Source organism: Marmota marmota, unplaced genomic scaffold (assembly GCF_001458135.2).
Source record: "Marmota marmota marmota unplaced genomic scaffold, marMar, whole genome shotgun sequence".
Lineage (NCBI taxonomy): Eukaryota > Metazoa > Chordata > Mammalia > Rodentia > Sciuridae > Marmota > Marmota marmota.
Window position 1 is genome coordinate 8,841,546 of NW_026000241.1, and position 13,712 is coordinate 8,855,257.

General features: G+C 55.9%; 1 protein-coding gene across 10 annotated transcripts in view; it reads right to left on the reverse strand.

The window, feature by feature from the left end:
- The window catches only part of Pth1r (parathyroid hormone 1 receptor), a 30,965-nt gene extending 27,042 nt beyond the window's left edge, over window positions 1-3,923 (reverse strand). For 2 of the 10 annotated variants that reach the window (XM_048795204.1, XM_048795202.1), the window contains exon 1: window positions 3,782-3,915. In XM_048795204.1, the coding sequence (XP_048651161.1) occupies window positions 3,782-3,842 (61 nt within the window). In that variant the 5' untranslated portion in view covers window positions 3,843-3,915. Of the gene's footprint in view, window positions 1-301; window positions 967-3,781 lie in introns of those variants that run through there. The other 8 variants (XM_015489352.2, XM_015489350.2, XM_015489351.2 and 5 more) reach the window with 6 other exon arrangements.
- Between the last annotated feature and the right edge of the window lie 9,789 nt (window positions 3,924-13,712).

Sequence of the window (13,712 nt, forward strand, 5' to 3'; positions counted from 1 at the left end):
CTGTCAGTCCGTCTCCAGCTCCCCTGGCCTTGGCCTCCGTTCTTCCAGCAGCCCCAAGCTCTGTTTCGGTCACTCCCTCGCTCGCTCCCTCCCCTCCCCCTTCTTTCTCTACGAAAACATTTGCAAGTTTCCAAAAAAGCCACTGAGCTGAGCGGCGCGGGGCTGGCGGCTCCATCGGGCTCCGTGGAGGCGCCGCCGACCGACTCCGAGACAGAGCAGCCTGGCCATCTGGCCAGGCCGGGAGTCACCCTTGCCTAATTCCGGCCTCCTCCCCTGAGCTCCGGCCCCGGCCCCGACTTACTCCGAGCGCGCCGCCGCGGCCCCCCGCCTTTGCCATGGGGTGTCGGGGCTCCCCCGACAGCCTCCCTAAGCCAGCGCCCCGTCCGCGGCCCCGGGGGAACTTCATGGAGCTCTCGGGATCCCCCCTGGCCGGCCTGGCCTCCAGCGCCCCCCGCCCGGCCGCTGTTCGGAGCCGCCGCCCGCCGCGCGTCCCTCGCCTCGGCGTCTGCCGCTCCCCCTCCCTCGCGGCCGGGCGCCTCTTCCCTCCCCCGCGCCTTCCCTGGGCCTCCTCCCCCACCCCTTCCATCGCCTCCAAAGCGGTGTACGGAGGGACAGAGCGGAGCCAGCTGCCCTCTGCCCCGGGACATTTCTCCGGAGGCCGGACCCGGGGTCGTACAGCGGCTGGATGACCGTTGTCAGGGAGGTGGGGGACAGGGTCTGGGCAGCTGACATCGGGGCCTGAGAACCCAGCCCGGGACGCTGCGGCCGCTTCATGCTCTCCTTCGGGAAAGCACGTTTCCTCATCCCACCCCGATCGCCCAGCCCCGGCTGTTGAATAGGAACGCTCAGCCTCAAAGCAGGCCCTCGTCAACCAGAGGATTCCCTGGGGAGGCCGCCCAGTACTCTGCGCGCCTCCCGCCGCGGCGCTATCTAAGCGCCCTTGGGGCTCTGGTTCTGGCTGGGTCGGGGACCCTGGGGAGGCTGCTCGGCCGCCAGCCCTAAGCCTGGCTTGGCCGCCGACGCCCTCCGGTCCCGCCCCGCCCTTGCTTCTCCCACCTCTCTCCATCCTAGGTCCCATTCCTCGTCCGTAGGTCTGCCGGCCCCTAGACCTGCTGCTGTCCCTGCCGGGGTCTCGAGCCTACGTCCTGCTCCCTCCCTGCCGGGTATCTCTCCTGCCTTCTTCAAGTCTAGACCCATTCAGCCTGTGGCTGGGCCTCTCCATCTCCGTGCCTCACCCAGCCCGGGTGGCTTGAGGCTTCAAAACCTGGGATTCAGTCCCGACACCCACCCTCAAATTTCCCTTCCCTTCCCCCTGCCCACCCCCAAATGCTTGCTACCCCGCTGGAGTCCCCTGGGGATCCTCGACATGGGGAAGGTTGGGAATAGTGCAAAGGGGCTGTGCTTTGTGCTTGGAAAGGGACCCCTGAGTTTTAAGAGGAGGGGACCGTGAACCCCAAGCCTACCACCTCCTTAGGTACCAGATGGGGAGGTCAGACAGAGGAAGGGGTTGGGAATGTCGGGAGGAAGTTAAACTAAATATGGTGCCCTGGAAAATATCATGGGCCAAGTGGCAGCCTACTCTTGCCCATTTACCAACTGTTGTGTCCTGTTGTCTGGACCTGTTTCCTCATCTGTAAAATGGGCCCTTTTAACTTTTTACTGAAGATGCATGGCATCAGGTACACTCCATAGCTATTCTTTGGAAATGAGCTCCTGGGAGCCCCCAAACCTGCTCTGCATCTCAGGGATGGTCCCTCCTATCCATGTAAAGGAGCCCTACAGCCCAAGCCCTCAGGCTGCTAGAATCCAGCTCAGCCAGCCCCTCTCCAGGATCAGGCTCACAGTTATCTTCTAAAACATCTCTTTGGCTGCAGCCCCCTTTTGTACCTACTGCCCTAGAGTGTCTTGTTCTGTCATTCAAGGACTCTGCTGTTTGAGACATTTTCCTCCAAAGATGACTCTCCCCAGCAGTAACTGTCCACTGGACTTCTGGCCTTCTCCCTGCATTCATCCACTTTTGTCCTTACTGTTTCCTCTGCCAGGATCCTGCTCTTCACCCATTGATACCCCTCGCCCATAGATACCCTCCCTCCTTGTGTCTCCATATCCTCCATTGCTGGGGAGCTGTGATTTCCTGTCTGCCTCCTTTGGAGTGTGGGCTCCTTGGGACTGGAGACCAAGGTCCAAGTGTCCAGAGTGAACACTCATGGTTCTTAAGAGTTGTTTCGAGGGTCTCAGCTTTATGCCCCTGTCTGAGTGACTCTGAGTTTTAGGGTTCTATGACCACTGACCTCCCACTGTCTTCCCTTGATAATAACAAAAGAACATTCATGGAGGGATCAGAAAGGTCAAGAGGTAAACCTAAGGGGTGATGGGGCTGAGTCCTTCTCAGATCTAATACCAGAAAGCTTGACACTTGCAACAAATAATATTTGCACTTGGGAGGGTCAGGGTGGGCTGTGGATAGACTTACAGAAAGGCGTATGATGGGCTCTAAGTCTTAAAGGACATTTTCCTAGCCTTAACTTATGAGCCTAACCCCAGAGTTCTCTGCTGGACATTCCACAGCTGTGTGTGGGGCCGCTGACCCACTAATTCACCCCCAGGCCTCTGGTTAAACTGCCACCATGGGGGTGGGGGTGTCACACATTAACTGGTAGCACCCCAGCACCTGGCAGAGCCAGCCTTAACCTCTTTGACAGGCAGGGCCCCAGGGTCAGTTTCTGGTTAGTTTCAGGTCAGTTTCAATGGGATGTGGAAAAGCCTGGCTAGGACTGGGGAGTGGGTCTGAGTCCCTCTCAATGATCCCTAAGCTGGGGCCTAGCAGGAAAAGCCATGGCAGTCACTAAAGCTCAGAACTAGAGCAGGGGCTGGACTTTGGCTCCACCCCTTGCTAGTACAGCAGCCCCAGGCTGACAGGCCTCTGCAGCCAGCCGCCACTGTGAGTAAGGCTCTGGCCAAGGTATACAGACCTGGGGCCAGGGTGGGCACCAGACTTGAACAGGAAAGACAGAGTCTCAGCTCTCTGAGGGCTGTAGCCTGGCCTCACTGGGAGCTCTCTGAGATAAAAGGTCTACATCTGTTTCTGAGACATCACACGCTTCTGATCCTTCATCCCAACCCTGGCCCCAAAGTCACTTGTATCCTAAGATTAGCCTTGCTGTCAGATTGGGCTTTATGCCCATGATGAACCCTGACCCCAGACCAAATCCTTATCCTAGTCTGATCCCTAACCCCTGGTTGAACCCTGACCTCAGACTGAGCCTTCACCCAGGGCTCAACCCCAGACCTCTCTTGGGTTCCAGGCCCCTCTGGAAGATTTTCAAGGCAAGGGGCCAGTAGGGGAGGGGATGGCCAGGCCATAAGTGAAGCGAGGTGCCACTTTTACAGCCATTTCAGCTGCTCATTTCACCCCCCACTCGGCAGAATCACTGGAGCCTTGAATAGCAGCTGGATGGCAGCCCCCTCCCCTTACAGCAGGGGCCTGGATTTCCCACCTCTCTGGAAAGCAAAGGGAGGGAAGATGGGGCACAGGGACCAGCAGATTCTGTCAGGGAATACTCCTAAAGCAGCTGGAGGTATAGGCTTCCTCTCTGACTGATCTCATGGTCATGGCCCCCCGCTGTCACCATACCAGACCTACAGACGTGGGTTCACAAGAGCAGCCCTTGTCTGCTCCATGGCATGACACAGGTGTGTAAATGCTCACCCCGTGGGGAACCACAGCCTTGCTTCTCTTAGATGTTCTCAGGCCCCTGGAGCTCCCTTGGTCCCCACTTACCTGGAGTCTGCAGGCCTTCCAGATCAGGCCTGAAGCTGCACAGGACACTCACGTCGGCCATGGGGAGGCCATGGATCCCTCTCAAGCAGCTTCTCAGGTCCAAGCCTGAGTGAGGATGTGGCCGTTGGGGATAGGAAAAGCTCTGACTCAGAGCTTTTGCTTGAAAAGAAAAATTAATTATTTTTTACCAAGCCCTGCAGTGGCCCAGGACTTTGTCCCAGACCCCAAGCATTGCAGTGTTCTGAAGCCCTGGGCTGGGCCCTCCCCACAACCCTCATGGGTATGCCTTCCAGGCACCCAGGCCACCTCGGTCTCTCAGGTGAGTATGTGCCTCAGTGATCCTTTTCTTGCCCTGCCAACTCTCTGTCTCGGATTAACTCTTCTTTTGTCTGTCCCTGTGTCCCTGTCTGACCCTTCTGGCCCTTTCTACAGCTTAATATACTAGGCCAGCATTGGGTATGATTTTGTTCAAATTTAAGTCACCCTGAGGATTCAGATGGGGCCTAAGTCTGCTTCATTCCCACATCCTAGACAGGAAAACTGAGACCAGAAAAGTCCTGACCTCCCTCACGGGGTATCCAGTGATTAGGAGAGATGTGGGGAAACTTATTTCATCCCAGTCCTTGTCCTGACCCCTGTAGCCCCTGTATCTGATTCCTTTTTCACTGGAATGTGGGTTTCTGGTGTACAGCTACAGGAAGCCCTCTCTGTCTGCCCCCATGTTACTATGCCTCTCATGCTCATGTCTTGCTTGTACACTGAGGCTGGGGACTATGGACAGGATGACATTCTTCTGAGGGTCTATAGAATGGGCTGTGGCAGAGCCAGTGCTGGATGCTGATTATGAGGATGTTGACAAGGAGAAAGAAACCCTACAAAATCCTGGAAACCTCAGCCCAGGGTCCCTGGGCCCAGCGACCCTGGCTGGAGGCGGCCCTTCTGCCTGAGCCCAGCTTGAACTGGTTTGTGTCTGCAAGTTTCAGGCTCAGCCTGATGAGGTATAATGATTCACATGGCAGCTGCTGCTCAGCACATTCCAGGCCTAGCCTCCAGTGCCCAGCATGTGAGGTGGCTGGCCCTAAAACACCCCTTTTCCATTGGGATATGTCCCTAGGGCCCTCAACCCCAGGAGCCACCTCTTCCCAGGTCTTCCAGGCTCCTGGGGAGGGTACCACACATTATAGTTTTCAGTGTATCTTTTGGTTCACAAACTAGAAAGGGAGGCAGGGAGCTGTTTAATACCTGGTCTCCGGGTAGGGGAAACAGGCTCAGTGAGCAGAATGGATCATTCACAAGGCTGCTGCCCAGGGTTCCTTCAAAATGTGCTATTACAGGGACATCCTACGTCCTGGGATGCATTGTCCATTCTGTGGCCAGGGCCGGTAGGGGATCAGGTTTCCATTTTAAGGGTCAGTGGGCAGTCAGATCTAAAAGAGGAAGGGCTCCCCGGCCTCTGTTAAGCTTCCCTGCAGCCCTGACCCTTCACTCCTGAAGCCTTTCCCTCCTCCTTAATCCATGTGCCCTGTCCCACTCTTCCCACCGTCCCCATTCTCACTGGCCAGGGAGCAGGAAACTGGGGCCCCTTTCTGCCCTGACCTGTGAGAATGTGAGCTGGATGTCTTCCTGCCCATTGCCTCAGTTTCTGATCAGACATTAACAGATGGGCAATTTGAGATTCTAATGGGCTCCTTAAAGTGCCCAAGCACTGCTGTCTTAGATACAGGCAGACCTTTGAATCTGAAAACCTGAGGGCCTCTCTCCCCTTAAGCATGGGGGCTGCTAGTACAGTTCGTGTCCCTCCAGTGGGCCCCAGCCTAGGGCTTTGAGGGGCGAGGCCAGCCTTCAGCCCTGGGGACAGGAAGTCGTGTGTTGGTCCTCGGTCCTGGGGAAGGAGGCAGGGGGAGAATGGCTGCTCAGACCCAGCCATGTTTACCTGGGTTGGGCCCCCTTGGAGCTCAACAGGCTTCCATTCATTGGGAGCCCTATAACCCTTTGGGGCTCCCTGAGGCTCACAGCTCCTGGACGCCAAGCCTGGCTTCCACACCCCCGACCCCAGACCTAATGGGGACCATGGACAGCAGGTGAGGCATGAGTGGGGAAGGACTGGGGATGGTGGGTGGGAGGCTCAGACTGGCTTTGGTTTTTTCATTCTGTGTTGGAGTATTGATTCCTGCCTCATGCACACAGAGGAGCTGATGGGAAGACTCAGGGAGGTGATGGAGGTTGAAATGTTCCTTCAGTGGCCAGGGGCCTTCATAACTGTTTTCTCCTAAGTCAGAACGACGTCCCCTCAGACTAAGCTGCCAAAGGCACATCCTCAAATCACAGGGCCTTCAATGTTCCCAACCACCTACTTCCTTGTTGCGATCCCATGCCCTCCCTTGGGTTGTTGACCATCCAACCTTGCACACCACTGGAGTAGGTGGCGTCCCCCTTCCTCTCTAGCCCTCTCTTTCTCATAACTTCAATCAATCGTTTTGGAGGCAGAAAGGCTGGGATTGGTTAGATTGTGAGGGATGAGGCCCTAGAGCTTGCTTATCCCAGGGTTGGGCCCTTTACAGTCCACCAGTCATACTTTATGTGAGTGAGTGACGGTCCCCTCTGAATGGAAGGGGGGCCACAGCAGCATTTGGTGGAAGAATTGTGGCTTGGGGCTTTGACTCCTGCCCCACTCTCCCATGACTTTTCCATCCTGGTCCTCAGGTCCTCCAGCTGCTTCCAGCTGCCCTGAGATTCCCTGTTGGTCAGCTCCGAGGGGATCCCTGCATGGCAGCAGAGGGGTGAGAGAAAGCTCCCACTCAGATCCCCTTTTAGCAGTGGCCCCACATGCCCTGGGCAACCTGGCCAGCCGCTGGGGACCCTGGTGGGGGCTAGAAGTGGGTCTAGCTTCCCAGACGCCTTCCGGGTGGGGTGTGACTTCCCGCTCCAGTGGTTGTAAAATGCCCAGAAGCCTGGTGGGTCTCTAGTGTGTGTGGGAGGGGGGGTCTAGGCCTCGGAATACCCCCCTCCCAGGCGTGTTTGACACGTGTTTCCGCCTCTCCCGGCATGGGCTCCCGCAGCTGCTATTTATAACCTTTAAGAGCTCCTGCCGACTGCAAAGTTTTCTTAAACTCAAAATATCACCAAGGTCCTGGGCACGCGTTCCAGAGGCCGCTGGGTCCTGTGGTTTGAAGGGAGGAGGGGACCAGGAAGGAGGAGGTGGTGGGGAGGGGGTTAACTCAGACACTGGGTCCTAACTGGGGTCTGTGGCCCTGAGACCTCAGATGAGGAACCCTAGTCTTGACACTCTGGTCTGTTTGGCTTGGAGGTATCCTGTATGTGGGTGGTCCTTAGTCATGCTGGGCCATTTAAGGACACCTGAGCCTCAGTTTCCTCTCATCTTGAGTGCCTCAGTGGACACTAGCTAGATGGATTCTGGGAACATCTCTGGGGCCAGGATCAGAGCTATTTCTGCCTGGCTAACCAGCACTAGCACAGCCTGGCCCAGAGGACACTGGCTGAACTGGTCAGAGAGAGGTAGCACTTCAGGAAGGTTTAAAAAACTTCATATGTAAGGCTATGTCTAGAGAGGGTATCAGCATGCCAGAGGTCACCCCCTCAGGTAGACCAAGTCCCCAGGCCTTCTTGTGGTCCATGCCCTCTGAGTTTCCTATCAGCTGTGAAAGAGGCTGAAGGGCCCTCACTGGGGACAGGTAAGTCACTGCTTTATAGGAGATTCCAGCAAAAACAGGAGAGTGGCTATACCTAGTTCAGAAACCTTCTTGAAGCTGGAAGAGACATTGGCAGCCCCCTGGCCAGGCTCAGCCAAGGCAGGATGCTGCCCAAAGTCACACGTCCAACTCCTTCCTGCTCTGTCCACTGCTCTATCCCTGGGGTCCCTCTGCCTCCTTCAGGAGTGGGTGAAAAGCCCCATTTCCTGGAATCAGTCACGTTCTCCTGGGCCTAGGCATCTCCCAGCTCTACTGCTCTCCTTTCCTTCTCTGGTTTCCTGAGTCAGGATGGGGACACAGAGGTATGGAACCGCAGCCCTGGCTTCCCAAACCATAAAGCACATCCTGTCCCTACAGGTAACACCTTCTCCGTGCCTGGCTGGCTCCATCTCAATGAGCAGAGTTGGATCCAGGATGGCTCTATATCAGTCTTCCAAGTCAAGCAAAACCACAGAGGAGGGAGGGGAAATGATGACCTAGCAGACAAAGGAGAGGCAGGAGAGAGAGAGGAACCCTTCTAAAATCCAGTCCTGCCTCCTGTGGCTCCTGAAGTTCCCTGGATCGGGTTGCTCATTGCCTAAACACTCTTGCACTTCCAGTGTGCTGGACCAGGCATGGAGACCCCAGGGGGGTGAGGCAGATATGCCCTGTGTTCCCATTCTTTGAGTCCTGCCTGAGATGTGGGCCTCTGCCCTTGCCCTGCTGGGGTCTGGCTTGCTCTTCCCATCTCAGCCTAGGCAGCTCTTGAATGCCCTTCAGATGTTCTTCCCTTCTGAAGGTTTCCTGGGTCTGCAGCCCTCAACTCTCAGCAGGGTGAGACCTCGGACTCCCGATTCTTAGGAGATTTATTACTTTTGTGGTGCTAGGGATCAAACCCAGGTCCTCTGAAACCCTAAGCGCATTCTACCACTGAGCCCTCCCCTCTGATCCTGTTTCTTCATAAGAAGGCAAATCCCAGGATCTCAGGACTCCTTACTACTCTGACAAGTCCCTGACATTTTACTGTTGGAAAATTCTTCTTCTAGAGCCCTGTGAGATTGACTTTACCTGATGGGGGAGTTCTCAGAAAATCGCCGGACAGCTCAAGGGCAGAACTGGAGCAATTCTAGCTCAACCTTCAGCTGGAACAAGATGCCTGGGAGGCCAGGGGTTGCAGGGAGGATTCACCTTAGTCTCCCATCCCAGCCCAACCCAGCCCAGTTGTCACTAGGGCTGTTCCCTCAGTGGGACAATGGGAGTGGGAAGATTGGCATGTTCTCTCTCTGGCTCTCTCTCTGGCCCTGGGTTTGCAGAAGCTCCTGATAACCATGATGTTTTCCTGAATAGCATTTACAATGATTACAGGTTGGGAGGAGGCTATGGGCATGCTAGTTGGTGGTGGGCTAGGGAAGGGGTTTCTCTGGGCCCTATGATATCCCCTGCTCTATGCATTGCAAGGGTCTCCTGAAGGCAGAGCCCTCCTTCGGATGGGATGGGTGGGGCTCATTATCAGACAATGCTCTCAGGGGTACAGGAATTTCCCAGTCCTCCCCAGCTTATCTGCAGCCTAGTATGAGCCCTTTGTTCGTGCAGAATGTCAGCCCATTGTCTGCCTATTGACAAGACTCTGTCTTTCACTGAAACCTGGGCAGGGGGCAAAGGTCAGGGCATTGGTGCTTCAGTGTCTTCTGACATTCAAATTGTCACTGGAAAATGGTTACTCCACCTAACCCAGCTCCCAACCTGAGAGCCCCTGACCTCAGTCCTGGCTCCAGAATTTCATGAATCTCTTAGAGCAGAGTGTTTCAGTTCACGTGCTATGGAGAGCAGGGTGCCTGGTCTGGCTCCTTCTCATCTGCCTGGAGGTTTTCTGACCTGGCACTTGCATGTTTCTGGGCTGACCGGAGAGCTTGCACCCCATTCTTGGGCACCTGTGTCTCTGAATCTGCTGTGGGCTACCTGTAGCCCTCAAGGCTGGCCTGATGAGAACTTGCCTGCCCTCCAGCCATCCCCCTTTCCCTTTGGCCTTCCCTCTGCTTGCCCTGGGGTCTAAGATATGGGAAAGGAATGGGTCGGGAGCCTTCCAGAGAATGCTTTCCCACGAGAGCCAAGCTCTGACCCCATCCTTATCTGGCCTGGATGTGCCAAGAATAACACAGATGTGGAGACTTGGGAGCCCCAAACCCAGGGACGCTGACCTCCCCAGCCCAGCTGCTCTGCATGGGCCTCTATTTCCCCTTCTGTGAGTGGTGGGGAGCCTCCAGAGCTGTGTGGGAGGAGACAGTAGAAAGGCCTCAAACACCTTGACATGCACGTGCACACACATCACACACAAGCACGCACGTGCTCGCTGCACACACATGCTTAGCCTGCACCAGGCGGGCCTGGTGAGGTGTCTTTAGCTTTGTTCCTTCTTCCCAGTGCCTGTTCCTAATAGAGAGCTCCAGGGTGTGGAGCATTAGGGGTGTGTGTGTGTGTGTGTGTGTGTGTGTGTGTGTGTATGTGTATGCAAAGGCAAGTGTGTATGTATATATATATATATATATATATATACATATGTATGTGTGTGTGTATATATATATATATATATATATATATATACACACACACATGTGCAAAGGTATGGGGGTGTGTGCACAGGTGTGTGAACATGCATGCTAAGGCACCTATCTAGCTGGGAGGAGGTATGTAGAGGTATGTGGGCAGGAGTGATCCTGCTCTGGCCCTTGACCTTATGGGTCAGGGTTCCTGAGTATGCACACATGCACACACACTCATGAATGATTCTTGTCGGCCCCAGGGATGGCAGAATGGGACAGGCAGGGCTGGCAATTGTGGAGTGGGGAGAATCCGGGAACCGCCGGATATCTGCAGACAGATCAGACACATGGTGGGGGCAGGTTAACCTGCCTGGGGATCCTCTGTGTGTGTCTGAGTGCATTTTAGGCATAACCACACCAGGTGGGCAGCTAGATATAGAAATACCCAAACGGACAGGTACCGAAATTGACCCTAACTATTCCTGGCTGGGTGTTTGGGCCATCTTCAATGCAAAGTCCGCACCCTGTACCACAGAGGGTTTCTGTGTGGCCACTTGAGGCAAGGCCACAGCTGGTGCTGGGTGGGGCAGAGCAGGGACAGCCCTGGGTCTGGTGGGGCCACCAGAACTAGGTGGGGTTTGTAGGGGGAGAGTGAGGCCCTCCCATCCAGCACTGCCTCTCTGCTGGCATCACCACTGTTTCCTTCTTGTCACCTCCATCACTGTCATCCGGGTCCCCTGTACCACTTTCTTTCTCATTGCTGTGCCCTGGTCACGGCTGTGCATGTCTATCTTTCTGCATCCTTTTCAGGTACTCACTCCTTGTCCGCCAGGTGGCTTGAGAGCTAGAGAGAGGTGAAAATGAATTTGCCTTATACCCTGTGGGAACTGAGCTCAGAGGTGACAGGATCGTGAGCATGCACATGTGTACCTAGACTTATCCCTCCCTGTATGACCTTTGTCCCTGCCCCACCTCAACAACCCTCTCTTCGCTTGTCTCCTGGTCTGTCCCCATGTCTCTAGAGCTCTCTCTGTCCTCCTGTCTCTGTCTCAGTCTCTGCCATGGTCAAGGATGCTGTCTCCAGTTTCTCCATGACGGCCCTGGAGAGCCGGTTCCTCCTCCCAGCCAGCGTGAACTGTTTGCCTGAGACAGTTGGTCCATCCAGTCAAACAACCACTCAATTCAGACTCCTCGTCTGACTGACGGGTTTTTTTTTCCTCTGCTAAATTTACTTGCATTTTTGACTGAATTGGGCATTCAACAGAGGTTGTGTCCACATGCCCCCACCCCGCCCATGCCAACAGACGACAGGCTCACAGGCAGACACGCACGCAGAGCTGGCCTGGAGCACCTAGACATGCTTATACCCACGCGTGGCCATAGCCTTGTGCCCATGGTGACACATGTAAACACACAAGACTACAGGCTCCCACGCAGTCACACATGTGGCCCCACCCTCAGGCCCATGGTTGCACACACATAGACCACACACACCATGCAATCACACACACATTCACACCTCATGAGCAGTGTCTATAAACACTTAGACCCTGGGGAAGCCTTGGGGAAATGGAGGCAAGGGGAGGGAAGAGCATGGCCCAGGGTCCAGAGCTGGGCAGAGCTCCAGCACACAGCCTGGGATGCCACAGGCTCGCTCCTCCAAAACCAGCTCACTGCGCATTCTCCTCTCTCCTCTGTCCGCCTGTCCAGGGGGGGTTTCTGGTCATTTCAGGCCACTACTGAGCCCCTGCAAACCTCAATAGCAGCTCCCAGACCCTGATCCTAAAAGGGGACTCTTTTTTTTCTTCCAAGGACAATAAATATTTGCTCTTTGGGAGACTGCTGGTGGGAGAGTACAGGGTTTGGCCCAGTGGCAGGGAATGTCCAGGGCAGTCAGGGAGGCCACAGGCCATGCTGGGGGGAGGGGCTGGGCCCTTGTCCAGAAGCTGGACCAGCAGGCAGGCCTGGGGAGCTGGGGCTCCAGGCTATACCCCATTCTATTTCCTCTGACCCCAATACCAGTCTTCTTCTTGGTTGCCTTGGCAAACATTCTGGTACCCCCTCGTCCCTTCTATCCTAAGCCTGACCCCTTAACGGTCTTTTATCTGCTCCATTTATCCTCGACAGCCCCCTGTCCTTCTTATTCACTCAGATGCACGGCCCCACTTATGTTCTGACTCTTTGGAGCAAATAAGAGGTTCAGTCTTCTCAGACACATTTTCTGTCTCCCCCACTTAGGCTAGCTATGTAGGGCACAGCAGGTGACCCCCAAGCCAGGACCCTGAGAAAAACTGTCCCCCTGAAGGCAAGGCTGTGCCCTCTTCCATATGGACCAAGTCCTGTCCCCATAATGTCCCTCATGAGGCCCTAGGTCCTGGAGGCTCCTGCCCGCCCAGCCCTCTTTCATGCTGAATTGGGCTCCCAAATATAGCGGCCGTGGCCACAGCCGGCCAGGACACCACAGCCCCAAGCGTCAGTCCTGGGCCGGGATCAGAGGGGCAGGAGCTGATTATAGGTCCCTGGGCCAAACCCAGGGCTTGCCTGCCAGCCCGCTGAGCCCTGCCACCCCCACCCCTAGAACCACAAGGTTGGAGCATCTGGTCCCCGTCAGCACAGTGGGCAGAGGGAGGGGCCTGGGAGTTGTGTTTGGCCTGCCCGAGGACAGAGTTGTCTGTGTGTGGTGTGGGGGCAGTGAGGATGGGCTGGGACGTGGGGGCAGAGACTGTCCTCTGAACCCATCATCATATTGCCTCACCACTGACCATTGTACAGATGGGGAAACTGAGGCCCAGGAGGAACAGGGACTGTCCTGGGTCACAGAGCCTGGGGAGTCTTCCTCTTTCCCTTCAGGCGCTCTTTCCCAGCTTTCATGGCCTGGGGCTCTGCCTCCGGGAAGCGGCCACATCCTGTTGGTGGCAGAACAGCCCTTCTGGGAAGTCCACCTTGGAGTCAGACTTTCACCCAAGGCCTTGTGAGATGATGCAGATATTCATCTCCTCGTGGTCTTTATGTCTGCCTCGTGATACCTCTAGTGAGAGTTGCTGGGAGCTCTTGTCCCCACCAGGGCCACGTGCCTGGTCTGTATAGCTAGGAAGGGACCTAGAAAACTCTGGGTAGCATGTGGTAGCAACTTCACATCTCTGAATACATGCATGTGTCTCTGAGGGTGAGCAGCATCCCGGGGGCCTGTCTGCACCAGGACAGGGTCCCCAGGACCTGCTGCATGGCAACATTTGACCTACTTCTAAGGCTCTGGGTCTGGCCCAGGCCGCGTTCTCGACTCCTCCGGGAAGTGTGGGACTTCGTCCCAGCCCAGAGGCTGTGGGCCAGGAGAGGCGGGCTGGGGCGGGCCAGGGCAGCCTGCGGAGCCTGCGGCCCGGGGTACAAGGGCACGTGGGTGCCTGACCCTCATTCCCTGCCTCTGGCTCTGGGGCCCACGGGATAACCAGGCCTCCTTGCTCTCCCCCTCCCTCCACGTGTCACCATACTCTAAACTCCTCAAACTGGCTCTGATGGGACAAGGGACATTCCTGAACACTACCAGGGATGTCTGCCAAGCACCCACCACTGTTGTTGGCCAAGAGTTTATTCTTTCTCCTGCCCCACCCTTGTCCACACGGGGCAACAGGCAGGGCCATTCTGGAAAGCCACCAGCCCGGTCCTGGTTTCTGGGTCTTTTTTTTTTTTTTTTTTTTGGTTTTT